The sequence below is a fragment of the Vidua chalybeata genome, chromosome 7 (assembly GCF_026979565.1).
Source record: "Vidua chalybeata isolate OUT-0048 chromosome 7, bVidCha1 merged haplotype, whole genome shotgun sequence".
NCBI classification, from domain to species: Eukaryota; Metazoa; Chordata; class Aves; order Passeriformes; family Viduidae; genus Vidua; species Vidua chalybeata.
Window position 1 is genome coordinate 28,756,273 of NC_071536.1, and position 12,901 is coordinate 28,769,173.

Sequence of the window (12,901 nt, forward strand, 5' to 3'; positions counted from 1 at the left end):
TGAATGACCCATAAAGAAAGGAGCACATAGTGAAGAGGAGCTTTGCTTTTAGAAATTAAGCACACCATGGTCTTTATATGGTTTAATATTTTGCAGCATTCATGGTTATTGCCAAATGCAATTGCACATTGCAGTTACAGAAGGAAAACACGCAGCTGAAAGATGGCCTTGCCACGTTTGCAGGTTGCCAGATAGATGATTATATCCCTCGTGAACCAAACTGAACTTAAAACATCTGAAGTTCTGGATGCATTTCTTGCTTTGGCTATAAAATTTCAGAAAATATGTAATTAGAAATGCTATTGCGGTTTCCTATGAATATGAAAATGGTAAGAAGAGCATGTGCTTGACAAACTGAGAGGTTATGTTGGATTAGAGCACATTTGTAACATAAAGCAATAGTATTGCCAGACCTGTTGAATAAACATGCAGGGGATCTAGTGTGTTGTTGCTTTGCTAAGACATTAACCAGTATGGGTGTTTATGAAAACATCTGCAGGCAAAATGTTTCTATGTGGAGTACTCTGCAAATCCAAATGATAATCATCCTCATCCCAAAATGCACCAGTTGTTTCTGACTGTTTAATGCAGATAGTGACGACTTGTTTGTACTATAAAAGTGCCGCCCTTTTCGGATCCCTAAAGGGAAAACTTTTCAGAAATTGTACCATTGTCTCAAGCACCACTTTTTAGCATATTTTTGTAAATAAACCACTGTTAATACACCTGCCTGCTGTTTTTACTATGGGAGCTCTCTACAGTCTGGTAGCAATGGTAAATTAAACTGCAATAAATTTATGGGATGAATACTCTTGCATTCATATAAGGAGCCAAATTCAGATTAATTTTTGCCAGGTTAAGAAGCTGAATAAAATCAATGTGAATGAGGTTCTACACATACACAAGAGGAGAAGTTGGCTTTGTTCAGTCACAACTAGCTCAGAATCCAAATCTCTATTTTTTCTGGATTCTCCTCTTTTCAGTCTTCTTTACATGAGTCATATAGGAAAACATTCTTATCTGTGGAATCACAGAATACTCCTCTAAGGTCCAGTAGGAACAGTGAGAAGAATCTACCTTTGCCCAGGCAAATACTCAACTGCATTTTTAAAAATCTACCTTAGGAAAAAAAGAAAAAACCCAATTAACTTGTACTAGCTTAAATCACATCAAATGATAGAACTTAGTGCTGACATTTTGCTCAATAATCTTAATTTGCAATACAATAATCTCCTTCTGTTCTATGTCAAAATAAACTGACTATCTGAAGTATATAAAAATTTGAGGCACTTAGCCCCCAGTGCTGAATTAAAGTGACAACATGCTACTATTTTCAGATTTACTTTTTCCACTGAGATTCTTATGGTGGAACCAATATGTTCCAATATTTGAAAAGGAAATGCCTGAGATTTGCCTCTGACTTCCAGTAAATGCTAGATGTAAAGCTTTCCAGGCAAGAGCACATTATTATAGTGTTTAATTTAAAAGTAATAATAAAAAAATCTGATTTTATTTTGAATATTAAATCAAACCATATAAAATACTGTAATGAGAAATATTAAAAGCAGAGAGTATGAAGTTTAAAAGGTTCCAGAAAAGGTATGGGAATAAAATTAAAATGAACAATTTAGAATAAATAATAGGAAGAAAAATCAAAGGGCACTTCTCATCAGTTTGAGTAGAAGGGGAATTCCTAAGTACCAGTCACTGCTAAAATCTGATTTAAAGGAGACTGATAGCAAGTGAGCTTGATTTATTTGAAATCCATGCATTTAAACCCTGATGGAAATGAAACAGCTTGGATTGTAAGAACTTTCCCACAGCTTCTTTGATATGCAAAGAAATATTATATTAATAGCTACAACAGAAATGATCCTTTGGAGGCTCTTTTATCAATACAGGTGCAGCTGCTGGGCTGGGATTGTGTCAGCTGGGTAACATGAGAGTAGAGAGGCTACCAGGTCACCTGACATGAGGTGCCACACGAGCACCTCACTGCCCACACCTGCTCTCTGCTGCTCAACACAATGGAAATATCGGCAGGAGGCTCAAAAACCAGAAAAGGTGTTCACCCCAAACTAAAACCACATCCTAGTGAGGCTGGGTGACAAAACTACTTCAAATTTGATTGCAGTGTTCTACGTTTTTAAAGAGTAAAACCCCTTTGCTGTCGGGAGAAACTAATGGAATGTAAAGCCATATGCTATTCCAGACTCTTTATACATCTCCCTGTTTTCCATTAGGTCTGCCAGCTCTCAGCTCCAAGCTAAGTAGGGTTCCCTTCCCTTACCATCGGCAGTTTGCTCAACTGCTCAATTTAAAAATAAAAACACCTTCCTGCACTTAAGTTCCAGGGTTGTAAAATCCCATCTCTGAAATATGCCAGTGCAGTAGTAGTTTGCACATAATGTAAGCAAGTGCCAAGGAAGCAAAATAGACATATAGTCTCTTTTGCCTGAAACATTCTATATCTTACTTAGAACTTTCAGCCAGCAAAAAAACTGCTTCTCCTTTCATCAGAGAGCACATGAAGTTGATGTGGCAGCAGAACTGTAACTAAAGCAACTTTTTAGGAAAAATATCAGCAGAGATCAGGATTTAATTTTCTTTCCAGTTGGTACTGCCACAAGTATGGGATTCACACTAAGCAGGTGCATTATGGATGATACAAATATTGCTCATGTTGGCCATTATTGTTTGTGACAACTGTTAACACATGTTTAGAACTGCCCAAAGTAAAAGAAGTTCTCCTCCTTAAACACATTTTAGGTTCTAAATGAAAGTCCAAAATGCAGTTAACTTTGTTCTCACCTCTCCCAAGCGGGCAATAAGAGTAAAGCTGCAAAACCCCACTACATGTACTTTAAGAAACAAGCAAACTAGACAACAACAACTGTAGCAGATTTTGACTGATTTTTAAAAGATTAACACAGATTCACTTACACAGTTTAAACAAGTTGGATAAGTAATTGGAAAAACTTGCAAGATCTGAAAACCATCCTGGCTTTGCAAATCCTGAAGGGTTTGACAGTCCTGTGTCTGCAAGTTGCTACTTTTGTACACACAACTATTTTCAACATTATTAACTTTGTCAGTGTGCTGTGCTTTATACTTACATTTCCAAAACCATAACGATGTTGGCTTTTTCTTCAAAGGCATCTACACATTGGACAAGTTTTGGATGATGTAGGCAGTTCATGATGCTGATTTCTTCCCTTATGTTTTCTTTTTCCTTAGCAGAATATGCTTTGAAAAATTTTCCTGCCCAAACTTTTCCATTCTTCTTTTCAACAAGCCTGAAGACTTGTCCAAATTTTCCCCTGAAAATATAGAACTATTTCCATAAAATGTTTTTGCAATATATGGGCCACCACAAATAGCAACAATTTACTAAATATACCAGCACAACAATCTACTAAATATTCCAGCACAACCATTCCATTCTGAAATTAAAATGTCTTTGTATCAAGTATTATTCTATACTGATCTGCAAGAACTTTTGAATGAATACCATGTTTAGAGGTATTCTGCCATTCCAGTTAACAACTCTTATATAGGAGGGTTCAAAAATTAGGACTCCTAGCAGGCTTTAATTCAGGTGTTTCTGCACACAGTTTTCTATAGGTCATATACCTCTGAAGATGGGACATCTCAGGTACAGGATTTAGGTGAAATCAGAATCTGAATGCTCAAGGCTTCAGTACTATTGTTTCCCTTTGCTGTAATGTGCAATTCTACCTCTGTGTTACACTTCTCAGGATTTGTTCATGGCAGCACAGAGGATCCCCTGGCCTTCAGCACTGAAGGATTATCATGGCCTGCAGTTCACACCACCATGAGCTGGGGCCCTGAGAAACACAGCCAGGCTAATCACTGACCTTCTCTCAGCAATAGTATTAATGCTCTTGGGATTATGGCCGCTGTCAACAGAGATTCCAGCCGTGGGCAGGATAATCTTATTACCACTAATGGATATAATGGAAATGCAAGTACACAATGTGTACCTTTTTTTTTTTTTTCAGATAGCTTTTAGGACACTGAAAAACGAATGAATCCTTTAGCTTTGTTCATATGTGGGCTCCATTTGCCAGAAATACATGTAGTACCTACTTAAAATTATCAGCTAATAGGAGCAAAGGATCTTTATGGAGTGGAAGCCAAAATACATTGGAAACTATTTTTACTGCAACAAAGGAGCCTAACTGGGATGTTGAAAGCGCAAGACAGTCAAAGAATAAATGCACATGATCTTTATAACTGGCTGGTAGCATTGAAAACTGTGTGTCTTCAAAAACACAGCCCAGTACTTACGATCCCAGTCTTTCTTCGATGTTATAGACATCTGACACCTTCTGTTCAGTGTTGATCGTAACCGTCCGATATTCCACCTCTGTTTCTTTCCCCTCTACAAACAAGCATTAAGGACCATGATTATAAACCTCCAAAAAATGTGAATGAAGAACACAGACTTGCATTTTTTCCTGTTTAAAACATGCGTTTCTTACCATCGTCAGATAGCTCCGCTTCATCCTCTTTAGGTTCTGTGATGGAAATAAAAATACATGAATAACTTTTTATATGGGATATTGCACTTATATAAGATATTCAAAGTGACATAGATTATTCACAGTGACATGGACAACTGACAGACCCTATGGCAAAGCAGCAAAAAGCCGTCAGGGAGTTTGTGCATTAACTTCATAATTGAAATCTCTTTACTGCTTCTTCATCACTATTGACTATCCAGTCACAATCTAGTCAGCATTTCTGAATAAATCATGTTCCTGTGGTTTGCAGTACTTGTCAATTATACCTGCCTACTAGAAACATCAGCATACTGCAACAGTTCAAAGTAATCTCAGAAATACCTTTAGAATGCCTCAGGGAAATAGAAAATAAATTAAAAATATTAAAATCAATAACACTTCTTGTTCCATGACAATTTTTTTTCTGCTTTGATGTGCCTTTTTTGAATTGTGAAGCCAAAAGTTAGGCAAGTATGTACATGAAAAGATTCCCTGCAAAGCATCCAGACAAACTTTTCAGACTCAAAAGATTGAGAAAATCTGAACAGTGTGATTCCCCTGAGCATGGCTGAATTCTGCAGTCATTGAGGTTCAAAGGGAGCCTCAGTTCTGCAGGCAGACTCAAAGACAGGTGAACCCAGTGACCTAAGTCAAAGCTGGCCTGAGTGTCCTGATTTTAATTTCTAATGTTCCTGTACATGAACTGCCTGTAGCACTGCTTTTCCCTGCGGGTATGAGGGGAAAGGGGCTGTAGCTGGCATGTTGTTATACCTTACTTGCACTGCTTGGGCTTGCTCCTGAGACCTGTGGCTGTGACCAGTGATTTGAGAAACTGCAAAGGCTGTTTGTTACATAGTGACCTGTTAATTCTCCTGAAGCTGCTGAAGCTGCACTTTGCCATCATGGAGTGCAAGCCTAACCAAGGGATTTATCCCCCCTGTGTCAGCAGATCTGTGTTATTAAATTAATGCAGCACTCTGGGTGCTGTTAGGTGCTTTAGAGCACAGAGTTAGATGCAGAGGATGAGAAGAAAACAACAGAAATAAAGGGTGCAGGGGGAGCAGATATCTGGTCTGAGGCATCACCCTTTCACATCCTACACAAAATGATGTATCTGTGTGTGGTAGCAAAGCCAATCAAGTGGATAAAGTCTGTTGCTAAAGCGTTCCTCTCTCTTCTTTCTGGAGCTGCAACTCTTGCATGTTCCTGCACAGATGAGCTGGTTTGCAGAGATCTACTGGAAGAGCAGGGAGGGAAGGGAGCCTTCCCCACCCAGAGTAGCTTTTCTCAGACCTTCCTCAGCTACAAACCACTCCTGCACAGAGCACATAACATTTTCCTCCCCTTTTAAGGGCTGTGTAAGGGAGCTGCTCCCAGCCAGGCTGCCAGTAGGCAATGTCTGCCAAGTACTGCTCAGACAAGAAGTCAGTGCCCAGTTCTGCAGCGACACTGCATTGAAGCCACAGAATAGAAAGAGTTTGGTCCACCAGTGGAAGCCTAAATTATCTAAGTGATACATATCTGAGCTTGGTAAGTGCTGAGCAGCTGTGCTAAAACCTTCTCGCAAGTGAGTCAACAGTACCAAATTTTCCTCAAACATGGCAATGCATGCTTTAATCTGTTGTGATTTACAACCTTATTTTAGTTTTCTTTAAATGCACTGTGAAAATTTAGCCATGCCTTTCTTCACTAAGATCATACTGACATTGCTAATATGGGCTGGCCACCACAGTATGAAAATCAGTAATCAGAGTTCCTGGCAACCTAGAAAATCCCAAGTTACTCAGCTAAGTGTTCACAAAGATGGCAGCTTAAAGTCCTGACTTTGACAGGTGCTGAACACATGCATTTTCTACTGCCTTTAATTAAAGCACCAGTTATATTCACACACTTGAAAAATCACACTTTAGATAAGTTGCTCTTTTTCCACACTATCTGCAATACCAAGAATTGAAATCAATAACCCCTACAATGGAGAGCACAAAGACGACCTCCCCTGCCTGCAAACAGAACACCTTTTCTTTTTGCTCAGAACAACTTTTTTGTTGATTTTTTTTTTTATGTGTATCACAATGACTCACATATTTCTAGCGTTTTGTACTAAATCTATGGAAGAAAATGCTCAGACTTAAATGGAAAAATAACTTGTTTGCTTTGGTCCAGTATAGGTAGTGGTTGCTCTAGGAAAAACATAGAGAAGAGTCAGGTCTCCAACCCTAGAAGGTGTTTGTCCTGCAACTAAAGAAAGGGGGAATTCAAACACAGGGAATTTTATTATGAAGAGCCAATACCATCTAGCTTCCTTTCAATTTTATTGCTACTCATAATGTTATTTTCCCCACTTTGAAGAGAAGGTGCATCTTGATTTAGATTGGTTTTAAATCTTGCAAATAGAGGGAAGTAATTCCTCAGCATCCAATTTAGCACTTGAAGAGAAGTACGATTTACTTTTGTTTGAGAGGCTTACACAGTTGTGTGATGCTGTAATCACTTTGCTATCATTTTGTCTTCCTTTAGCAATAAAAGATAACTTCACAAGGGTTATGTGGAACACTTCAAGCTCCAAAGCCTTGCACACATAAACGAAGAAGGAGAGATACAACACACAGTTCACTCCTCAAAGACAGGAAAAATGGTAACATTTGTTATTCCTGGTCTGGGCTTTTCGGTAAGGTGACTATCAAAGTCATCCTTGCACAGTAGTTAGATGGAGGTGTGTACAAAAATATGTGCTCACTTTCTGGTTTTGAAAAATAATGCTGATATTTGTGTGTTTCAAGTTTTGTAACAGTTCCTGAATAATTTCTACTACTCTCCCTATTAGCCCTTTGAGAAGATCTTAAACAAAAATTAAGATGTAAAAAATATTGAAAAATATTTTTTAAAGTACATGCAACTCTAACTGAAAACCCTAAAAAATATTTTGGGCATCCATAATGTTGCAAAACCAACATGCTAAGTAGGATAGCCTCGAATTCACAGGCTGAGTGTACTAGGGGACACAGGACTGAGGTACACTATCATGCTGGGATTGAAAGCATGGGAAATACAGCTAGCTGCAGAGTGCCAATTTATTTTCTGTTGCATATTCTGTGCTTGGCTAGCAGCAAGCACATTCATTATTTCCAAAAGCAAAACTGGGATAGTGTTTATGGTTTGTTTTTCCATGGTGTGTCCAATATAAAGTATAATGAATCCACTGGCGTATTTCAGGTAAGGCACCAACCATCATTTTCCAACTGGGCATGGACTGAATGTGTAACATCTGTGAAAGGTTTCATTTCCCATTACCTGTGCACTGAACTGCAGAATTCTATCAGCCAGCATTCACCAGCAAGCCAGAATGAGATTTAGTGCTTGCTTTCACAAGGCAGGGATTTGGGATCCCTGAAGCCAAGTTTCCACACTTCAAGTATGCAAAACTGATGTGCTCAGAGCCCCAAATGAAGTCTGTGAAGGACCTGAGCACAGTTACAGCCACAGAGACACGTGGGAAGGAGATGTGCAGCTCTCTGGCCTCGCTAAGGAATGCTTAAGAAAGAGTTCAGCTGAATTGAGATGGTTTTTTCCTCATAAGAACTTACCTTCTTCCTTCTCTCCAACCTTTACCAGCTCAGACTCTTGGCTGGGCTCACTGATGCCATAGACGTTAGCAGCTCGCACGCGGAATTTGTACTCCCGGTCAGCCTGCAGGTCCTGCACGTTGAAGGAGGTGCTGCGGCAGGTGGTGAGGTCTGTCCATTTGTTGTCCACCGAGTTCCAGATCTCCACGGTGTAGGACTGCACGGCGCTGCCGCCGTCGTAGGAGGAGCCGTACCACGAGAGCGTGAGGGAGGAGCTCCGTATGTCTGACGCACAAGGAGTCCCGGCAGGTGGGTCTGGTTTATCTGCAGAAACGCACACAACGCACACCGTGAGGAACAGAGGCACAACTTCATCAGGGTGTTCCTGGCCCTTCTCTTTCCATTCCATCGCTCTGCTTCACAGCTATCATTATAGAAACTGCGGGGACTAGAACCAGTCCCAGCTTTGCCTGCAATCTCCCACAATGGTGCAAACCACTCCCTGGTGATCTTCCTCAGAGGAACACCCCTGTAACAGTTCCATCGCTGTGATGTGCTTCCGTAGCTCCCTTCATCTGCTTCCACACCTCAGGGCCACTGCTCACTTTCACAGCCTCAGAACGTGCCACTCATCCAAATACAACTGGGTAGCAGAAATGCTAGAACCAGTTTGCTGGCATGGAAACAAGGCCTTGAAGGGTGACAAGTTTATCTGCCAACAGTTTAGTGAACAAATTCATCATCTATGTGCAGGTTTTGGAAGTCTAGTGCACTTTGTGGGAAGACAAAGTTCAATTTAGAATATATAATTTAAATAGTGAGGTTTTTTTTAAATCTTATATGCATTTTGGAAATTGTTGAGGAAGCAGAAGATAGAAATTTCTGTATTTCCTCAGTTAGAAGATTGCTACTGAAGTCCTTATTTAGATGAGTAGAACCAGTATCACCAGAACCTGGTGTGCAGATGTGCAGCCAACTATGCAAACACCTGAGAAAATGCAACAGCCTTGCAGTTATATGACTTTTTCAAGATTTAGTCTAATGATTAATTATTGAAATTTATGTTCTTCTAAGACAGAAAAATGATGACTTTTAAAATAAATTGCTAGAAAATAACTGTGGAATTTAAGCACTTCAAAAGACTTTTAAGGGAACAAATAGCTTCTCTGGAAATAATCCTCTCAGAAATAATCTAGCAAAACCTACAAAATAATGATGATGTTGATGTGGATGAACTACTGGCCAAAGGTTGAAAGAGAAATCAAAGGATAGGATAAATGAGAGAAGAGGAAAACAAAAAAGATAGAAAGTGTGAGATGCCACTGAACAAGGACTGATAAAATCCTGTCCCATTTTGCTTGTTCAAGCTGCTAATGGATATTATTATTTTCTTTGTAGGAAAGGCAGAGCTGACAAAGCAGCCAAAAAATACTGCCACTTTCTCAGCAATAAAAACATCCAAATGCTGGGGGAAGCTGTTGTAGACTTTGATCAAAGCCTCACTGTGACAGACTATATCCCTCTATACTCAAATTATCATTCCTAGGAAAATTACTGAGCTGACAGAAATAGCCACAGTTTGTCAGAAACATGCCTTTGGTTCTTGGACAGAGGAACCTCTCCTCCGACTCCTGTGGAGGGAAATTAGGACAGTCTAATGTGATCAAGATAGTTAAGTATCAGTTCACTATTTGGAAGAGTGCAAGTTTCATTGTCTAATGACTTCCCTGAAAAAAAAATTTAGTTCAGTTGTGATGAAAAATACATCTCTCTCCACAACTTAAACATATTAGAAGACATATAAATAGAAATGTTCAAGTATGAGGGAAAAGACTGAGAGGGAGGAAGGGAGATGAACACCAAGTATGCCACTGCATTCAGTACGAGAACCCCGAGGTGGAAAAAAAAGTGACTGCCAGAATCAAAATTATCTTTGTTCATTTTGGCAACACTAAAACCACCATTCCACTAGGAGTCATCATTATACAGCACATCTCTTGTTGAACACACGTCAGAGACCAGATCTCCTTAACCTCTGGAGCAGCTTATTGTCCTACTTAGTGGTCACATTTTACTCACCTCATTTTCTGGCAGAATGGAAGGGGCTATTAGCAATCATGAATTTATAGAGTAGATATATAATGAACTGAATCACAGGGAACTTACATGATTTGTCTAAGATTTGAAAGAGAGATTGTAGCAAAGATGAGAACTGAATCTTGACCTCCTAGTGCCCAAACAGCAGCACCCCTCTTCCCTCTACTTGTCCTGTCCCAGCCTCACTGGAGCTGCAAGAAGTGAGGATTCAGTGCCCACACCATTTGCAGTATCAGCATGTTTGTACCATACCCATAGCAGCCATCAGAGAGCTGCTGGCATGGCACACATGGATTGTGTGATTTTAGTCAGACAGCAGCAACAGCATCTTCTTTTCACTACAACTTGTAATCCATGCGGACCTTGCTGGGAATGATTTTCTGTCCTTCTCAAAATCTTTACGGGAGTGGAATATTCAGCCCTATGTCTTGTTTTCCTCCTATGTAACCATCACTGCATCATCTCAAAATGCAGATAGAACTTGAGTAAGTAACAGTTGATTTATTCTAAATCCAAACAGAACAGAGCAGTTGCAGATAGCAGGAGGAAAATACTTTGAAGAAAAAGCCAAGCCAGTAGTCCACCACCTTACAGTGGCATCTACTGAAGTTTGTCAAAGCAGTGCAGATTCTCTGACATCTGCTATGCACACAGCGAAATCTGAACGTTGCTTTAAAAATAAAGTGTTAGGTTGCTTTACTGCTGTGCACTGAATTGATACGGAGGAAGTGTGCCTATGTTTCAGTATTTGCAGAGCATGGTAGCCTGCTTCCCCTGCAGGACATGAAAATACCCTCTCTCATTGCTGACTTTCAACACACTTCTGTATCCAAATGAAACTCTGGGCATGATTTATCAGTTTCCTAGGCCTCAGTTCCCTCAGTAAGCTCTCTTTCCATGACTCACCTAGACAACTGGAGTCCCTCTGGCCTGCATGGTTTACAGAAGCAAGGCTTAGGTATGTGAGCATTGCAGAGAAAACATTCATGGCCAAGGGAATAGCAGTGGCAAAGGAAATGCCACATGGCTTTAGACTAGTATCTGCTAGCCTTGGGAACATTTCTAGATTCCTAAGGCATTTTTCTCAATAGGCAGAGATGAAAACCTGCAACCTTGGCTGGACTCTACTGATCCAGAAAGATGCACATCTCTGTTTGAAGTCTGTCGTGTGCTGCTGCTTGCAGATCTGTTCAGTGTATAAATACTGTAGTAGCTGCTATGGGAGATCCTAAACAGGAATGAAAGCTTAATCTTTGCTCTTTTTTAGTATGACAGATGTATATGTACCATTTTAACATGCTTAAAAATGACTTAATATCAGACTGGATGGTATTCTAAAGCTCTGCACATTCAGAGAATCTGCAGATGGTCTCTCCATGTGTCTGTTTTGTTTCTCAATAGTTTATTCTATGGGAATTTTAAAGGTTACTCTGTATTCATCTGTCCTTATTGAAAGCTAGAGTATTTTGCCAAACTACATTCCCTTCTGGAATATGAAATCTCTATCAGCACAATTAAGTGCTTCCAATATAAACATCCAATGAGTTGAGGAGGGGTGTGGAAGACAAGCACAGTTCTCTATTTTGTCCTTCTGTTTCAGTGTTTACTATACCATTCATGTCCCTGAGCTGCCTGTCTCCAATATTCTGCTGCATGTCATGTGCAGTTTTTGACATGCACAATCATCTTTCATACTTAGCCTTATATTATGAGGGCCTTACATTGGCTTTAATGGATCACAAGTGTGTTGTTCTTCTTCTGGAACAACCCATAGCTACAATCCAATATGTGAACTAGAACAAAGGCAGAACATCCAAAAATGCACTTGTGCATATTTCTATAGGAGAAGGAACTAATTCATAATATTGATCTCTAACTTCAATTTCACTGTTACATGCAACAAAAGAAAGCCACCACCTTAACCATATGAAACTAGGGGTACTCCAGCCTTGGCTACCTTACAGCATGTACATAACCCCTAAATCAAGACTGATGATGTTCTAGATGATTGTGGTCAGAATGGCTGTATTCACACAGTCCTGTTGAACCTGGTCAGAATTCTACAAACGCCAATGCCTTTGCACGTGAATCTCTCTAGGAATATGAGTAGGGTTGCCCCAAGCTGGCTTCCAAGGCCTTGTGGCAGGCAAAGGAGCAGCTAATTTGGCCTCAAACCTGGCTCAGGGACTGTTTGCAGAGCAGCACAGAGGCTGCATTGAGTTGCTGACACCAGCAGCACAGAGGAAGCAGCAGGAGCGACTCCTGTGTGCTGTGAGCCATAAGGCAAGCAGAGAGGAGTAAGAGGAGACTGGAGGTGATGTGAAGGAGGGCTCTACTGCTTTTTAGCCCTTTGTGCTCCAGCAAACCAGGCACAAATTAAAACCCCCAGCTTCTCAACAAAGGGAGGTGTAAATTACCACTACCCCAAAAGCAATGAGGTCAGATTCCATTTTATTCTTTGTGGCATGTATTCCTTAGGGCAAATGATAATGTCACGAGCTGGCCCCACATGTAATGTTTAAGCCACTTTTAAGACCATACCAGCAATGAAACACACACTTGTTATTTACTCTCAAACTGAATTCAGCTGCACTCCTTCCTCAGATAAATTCTGATAAATATTTTGGTAAACAGGTTTTGATATACAGCCTGAAGTAAACTTTAATTAACTTGTATTTGTGCACTCTGAGAAGCATAAAACATAAGCATGCTCAG

The 12,901-nt window shown here is 40.0% G+C and overlaps 1 protein-coding gene across 2 annotated transcripts in view; it reads right to left on the reverse strand.

The window, feature by feature from the left end:
- The window catches only part of MYLK (myosin light chain kinase), a 197,044-nt gene that overhangs the window by 21,550 nt on the left and 162,593 nt on the right, over window positions 1–12,901 (reverse strand). For both annotated transcript variants that reach the window (XM_053947695.1, XM_053947696.1), the window contains 4 exons: window positions 8,111–8,413; window positions 4,506–4,541; window positions 4,312–4,405; window positions 3,117–3,320 (listed from right to left, as the gene is read on the reverse strand). In XM_053947695.1, coding sequence (XP_053803670.1) covers window positions 3,117–3,320; window positions 4,312–4,405; window positions 4,506–4,541; window positions 8,111–8,413 — 637 coding nt within the window. The remainder of the gene's footprint in view (window positions 1–3,116; window positions 3,321–4,311; window positions 4,406–4,505; window positions 4,542–8,110; window positions 8,414–12,901) is intronic.